The sequence below is a fragment of the Parasteatoda tepidariorum genome, chromosome 2, assembly GCF_982258835.1.
Source record: "Parasteatoda tepidariorum strain Cologne lab strain chromosome 2, Ptep-v5.0, whole genome shotgun sequence".
Taxonomy (NCBI): Eukaryota; Metazoa; Arthropoda; class Arachnida; order Araneae; family Theridiidae; genus Parasteatoda; species Parasteatoda tepidariorum.
Window position 1 is genome coordinate 77,476,040 of NC_141756.1, and position 6,000 is coordinate 77,482,039.

The 6,000-nt window shown below is 25.2% G+C and overlaps 1 protein-coding gene across 3 annotated transcripts in view; it reads right to left on the reverse strand.

The window, feature by feature from the left end:
- The window catches only part of LOC107454120 (cubilin-like), a 338,300-nt gene extending 333,022 nt beyond the window's left edge, over window positions 1-5,278 (reverse strand). For 2 of the 3 annotated variants that reach the window (XM_087157548.1, XM_071177704.2), the window contains exon 1: window positions 5,128-5,238. Coding sequence is in view for 1 of the 3 variants with exons in the window: in XM_071177702.1 (XP_071033803.1) it covers window positions 5,128-5,138 (11 nt within the window). In the remaining 2 variants the exon portion in view is untranslated. Of the gene's footprint in view, window positions 1-5,127 lie in introns of all 3 variants that reach the window. The other variant, XM_071177702.1, reaches the window with a different exon arrangement.
- Window positions 5,279-6,000: the final 722 nt, after the last annotated feature.

The window sequence follows — 6,000 nt, forward strand, 5'->3', positions numbered from 1 at the left end:
CATTTTCCATTTTTTTGTTGTTAACATCATGCTTTTTGTTTCGAATCACTTTTGTTTCCTCATTCACGCTTAACGAGTCTTAAGAATGGGCGCCTATTTTTGAGCACTTGAAACATGTTGGATTTTATTACCATTTCCATTTTGAATCAAATGAAGTTTTAAAAATTTTAAGTGTAAATTTTTGTCTCAGTTTTGTTATTCATTTAATAACTTATCGTTTATTTGAGTTCTCGTCGGTTTAAGAATCATAATTCTTTGCATTTAACCAAAATTTGTTTTTCTTCAGTTTCAAGCTTAGATAATTATTTAGTCTTTTGTTTGATTTCTTAGGTATAAGATCTTTTACTTAATGCAATAATGTTAAATAAAACAAATAGGACTATTTGCAGAATGTTTAGCGGAAAAAAGTTTTGAATTTATCCAAAATTAAGTTATTTTAATGCAATAAAAATCAAAGTCAAAAGTTTAAGCTGTTTTATTTACTATTATTATTTTTTTTTCTACATTTCTTCAATGCTAAATTTTCGAAGAAAGTGTTTTTTTCATTCCTGAACAGTTTTTTTTAAATTTTATGTTTTTAAAACCTCTTTTATAAATTTCGTACAATTTGCAATCCATCGATATTGGTTGTTCTTTGCTTAATAGTAGAGTTTTCGTTGCTTTAAATATTTAAAATTTTGTGACCAACTATTTTGAATTTGACATAATTACTTTTTATCATTATTAAACGTTAAAACTAAATTTATTTTATGACTAATCATTATATACTATGAACTAAGTCTTTTTTTACCTACATAACTGTATTGTGAAAGTATTATTACAAATTTTCGAAATTTTATTTTAAAATAACTATAACCGTTAGGTTAAAAGTTTAGATAAATAAGTAAATGATTTAAATATATATAACGAGATATCGTGTTACATATAAGTTAGAGTAAAATTTATGTTATGATTTTTAAAAACGTTGAAGTAATAAATATTGTTAGTAGAATTAAGCATGATAATCTACAAACATATATGGGTAAAGTATTTTTCTTTCAATAGAAATATTTGAAACAAGCTAATACATTTTAATGAAGCATCAAAGATGGTCTCTTTGAAATCCCCATGCACTTCCGGAAAAAGTTTAGTGGTATACACTTAGTAGTTTTTATACTTTATCCGGAAGAGGGCATGTAAAGTCATTTTAGACTAAAAAATTTTGATAATAGTCGATAAAATATAAGATCACCTGTAGGGAACTTTATTCTTCCTAGCAACAATTTTTACTGAAATGTTTCAGTAAAAAGTTTTTAATAAATTTGTTTCTTAAATAAAAAATATATATAGAAATTATTAAAAAATTTTCAAAATATTTTTTATATATATACATTTTGTACTTTTAATATTTGTTTAAAAAATTTCCTTTCAAATTATTGCAAAAATTATTTTTTTCCTGGTATTATATGACAACAAAACATTAATTTTTCTAAATGTTACTTTTCTAGTTAAGAAGAGGGAATTTTTAACATAGAAGTAAAATTCTAAGTTAAGTTTTAACAAAGAATGAAATTTTCAAGGAAATGAGCTAAAAATAAAGTTTATGCGCGATACAAAAAAAAAACTATATAAATTTGATACTTAAATGCAAAAATAAACCCTTAAAATTTTTCAAACAATTATTTTTTATATAAATTTCTTATTTGAATATTTTTTTACACTTTTAAATATTTCTTTTCAAATAATTGAAAGATATTTTTTTCTTCAATTTTTCCTTATTATTTCTGTTAAACATTTTTTATTTTATTCTTCAACCTTAAATCTGGTTTATGTAATCACACACAAGTATCTTAGCATAAATTATCTCACTGTACTTAGTTTTGATTTTCTTGGTATTTATATTGATAAATTTTTCAAACATATAGGGGAAAAAAACGTGTGTGTGTTAGAATTACACACGAATTGCACTTTTTTTTTGTTTCATTCTCGTGCAGTCTTCTTTTGGCACGCATTCAATAATTTTCTCCAAAGAAATTTAAAACGAATGTAATATGGGCCAAACAACAGCTCTCAAAAGACCTAAAATATCAATTAGAAAGATCATTGTCCCATCAACAATACTCAACTCAGAATATTTAAAATACAATAATTTAATTGACATTTTGTCTTGAGCATACAATTACGATATTTAGTTTAATTTTGTTAATCATCTAAATAATTTATGTTGTTAAAATACCGAAATATCAGTAATTTTGCTTAAGCCTTTGTTATAAACTAGACATAATGTTTAGACGACACTTTTACTGATGTGTAATAATTTCTCGAAGGATAAAAATCAATGCTTTCTTTTCCTTTCTTCATCGCTATTTTTATGGCGCACATACTATCGCAAAAGAAATCAAAAACGAAAATAATATGGGTTAAACTTCCGCTTTCAATACACTTAAGTTATTTGATTATAAAGGTTCCTTCCTATAAACATTTATTATAACATCAAGATTAATATCTAATGATTCATAGTTATGGATATTTAACACTTAATGACAGTATATAGTTACTTTATTGGATACCGATTTTAATAATAATCTAAAAAATTATTTCCTTTAAATAATTAATTAGAATAAATAATATCATTGAAACATATAAAGTAATTTTACTCAAGAAATTGTAAAAACCTGAGAGCATGATTTTATGACATAATATGAATGAGCTGTAATTAGTTTTTTGGAATATATTATGATCAGTTTGTAATGTAAGTAATATAAGTTCATGATTAGTTTGTAAAATAAGTAATCTAAATTTATTATTTTAGCATCAAATAATATTGATATGTTTTCTTTAGAAACTAGACAAACTCTATAACTATTGGGTTCTAAACATTAAATCTTGAAAAAGTATTATATTTCTTTCAGTATGTTTATTCTTAATTATGAATTCTGTTTTTCCCTAACTAAGATCCCTTATCACAGTTTCTTTTAAAATAAATACAAGAGCATAAAATATTTAGTACCGCAAACATCAGAATATAATGTAATTTCTACCTTATTTAATTAAATGTGGAACCAAAGATCTTTTGTATAAAATGTATTCATTTAACAGCTATATGTCTATAAATTAAGTACTTCAACTTAAAAGGGGTTCTTTTCTGAGGAGAAAATTTTTCTAATTAAATTGAAATATAGTTTGTAAAAATTTTTGGCAATTATTTTATTTGAAAAATAAATGATAGTTTAGTATATTTATGCAATATGCAACCATGATTATAATTTTAAGAAATACTCAAATTATTTTCCATCCCTCTTTTTTAAATTTGAAATCGAAAATAGTACATTGCAATATGTGAAATAATAACTTTTAGATGAGCAACGTAAAAAATATTGTAATCATATTTATTATATATAATTTTCACATTATAAGTAGTAGAAATTAATAATTTTTATAGACTCATTTGGTATTTTTAAATATAACCATAGAGATCAATTTAAACATCTTTTAACATTGAGTTCAAATCAAGTATTAATATGTTACTTCTTATCATTTTTACTTTGCTTCTTTTAAAATTATTTAAAAATGCTCTTTAGTTTCTGATTACGTTTATAATTATAAAGCTCATAAAATATGATGTTTGAAATATTTATTTAGCAATTAACGAAATTCTAATAATCATATAACGTATACAACATGTAAAAGAATCAACATGTAATTGTAACTTTCACTTAAACTTACAATCAAAACAGTTTTAATTTTTTAAAACTATTTTTAGCTTTAAATATGGAATAATCATATTTATAGTTAATTACAATTGATACTAATTCTAAAAAATCAAAATGAATTCTAATTTATCATACTTTTAAAAATAGCGCTATAGATTAGATTTTTATAGCAAATATATCAGATAACGAATATTTGTAGCTGAAAAAAATATATTATATTTTTCTTTAATTTCGTGTACAACTTTTGAAATATATGTAACTTACACTGGTCAATCATTTGTGCATATCCGACATTCAAAATCTGGGATGTATACTGCGAAGAAAAGTACAGTCGAGATTACCAGAATATGGTAAATTTCACCTTGTTTCTGACTTTATTGGAACAAATACAAGCTCGGTAATTTTTTACCCAAAAGATTTGGTAATGATTTTGGAAAAATTAACAATAAAATATGGTTTTAAAATGCGTAATAAAATTTGATAAGTGTTGGCAATTGTAACATAGTACCTTAGAGCAAGTCATATAAAGCATTTATTCGGTTAAATTTACTTTCGAGCTTCGTGTCTTTTTACTAAATATGATATTAATAACTATAATTTTAAAAACCATAATTTCCAATGAATCGTTACCAATAGAATGTGAAAATAGACAAATGACTGGTTTCAATACCGTATATTTTCGTTTTTAATACTGAAATTTTGTTGTTGTTTTTTTTACCAGAAACGTCATTACTATACAAAAAGGTAACTGAACTATTATTTTTTTTCTTTGCGCGTTTACCGCTATTGAAATATCAGTAATATTTTCAAAAATATAAATATTTAAGATTTCTTCATTTATTTGCGTATACCCGGCAATCGAAATTTGTGATGGGTATCGTTAAAAAATTAATAATTATAGTTTATTACATACCATGTTATTTTCATTTAAGGTATTATATTCATTAATGTATGTATGTTAAAACATGATTATATGGGGATATATACAGAAATACTTATACTTATTGATTAAAAATTATAACATAAATGGCTAAACACTCGTTTGAATGTTAACAAAACTACATATTCAAAACACTTGTTTTAAAAATTACTTTAAAATTTAAGACAAAAACGGAGAAACACGTATTTTAAAATATTTAAATTTTTACTAAACTACATATTCAAAGAAAACTAGCTGTATGTTTCAGTTCAACCATTTAGATTGAACGAAAAAAAATTTCAAAATACTCTAAAATATATTATTTTTCACTTTAAAAGCTGCACAAAGTAAAGATCCTTTACAACATAAACCGATTTAAAAAGGTCCCACAGAAGAAAATGTGTCGTTCTCACTGGCGGAAAACAAATCCCGATAATAATCAAAACCTTTCCTTTTTTCCGGAAATATTCGGGAGAAGCAATCCTAAAATAATCATAACATAACTGAAATTCTTACCTTCCTTTCATTTATGATGAGGTCCTGTGTATGTCACACATATACCGAAATTTGGCACATATCCTTTGGGTTTCCATGGTATCATTCCTCTGCAGGAATCTTTCGTCTGCTGGATCCTTGTGATGCGGATCCCGCTTTTCCTGTAGATGGCATTTACCACAAGAGGTCGCTGTCTTAAACTGTGTGTTTTTCCCGCGCCTTCATTTATGGAATTTTTTTCCCTCAGCCGAAAGGTTATATTTATAAGAGCCAGTTGTAAGAAAACTGGATGCGATGAGTTGTGGCGATAATTTTATTTTCCTTCTTGATCATTAATATGCCAATATGTGCGTGGTTTTAATGTTGAAAAATGAATGAAATTTTTTACTTTGCGAACGAAATTGTTAAATAAGTTAAAATAATTGTGCTGGTTGAATAAAACTGAGGCAATTGATTTTTTTTATTTTTGATGCGTTAAACGTGAATGAGTTTTGTTTAATGTGTATTTAATTGTTGCCAATGTCAATAAATAAGACGTGTTTGTTTTTATTAACGCCGAAGGCGTACTTAAAATATATTTTTTTGACAATGAGCTAAACTTAATCAATATTCGTTTTGTGCGCTTATCCCTTGTTCTGGAGAAATTTATCCACTGTAGGATTTTTCCCTCTTCTCGTTTAAGAAACAGAGTGCAGTATGGTCATTTCCCGCTCTTTTGTTAGAAAACTCTTAACTCAGTCGTCATTTATGATTATGAGATCAATTTTAACTAAAACTAAACATAAAGGGTTGTGGCACCCATGTTGACCTGGCATGACAAATTCGTTTCGCAGATTACAAAAATTCCATGAGAATTTTTTCGTATCTGAAACAGGACTGTTTTCACATCAGGCA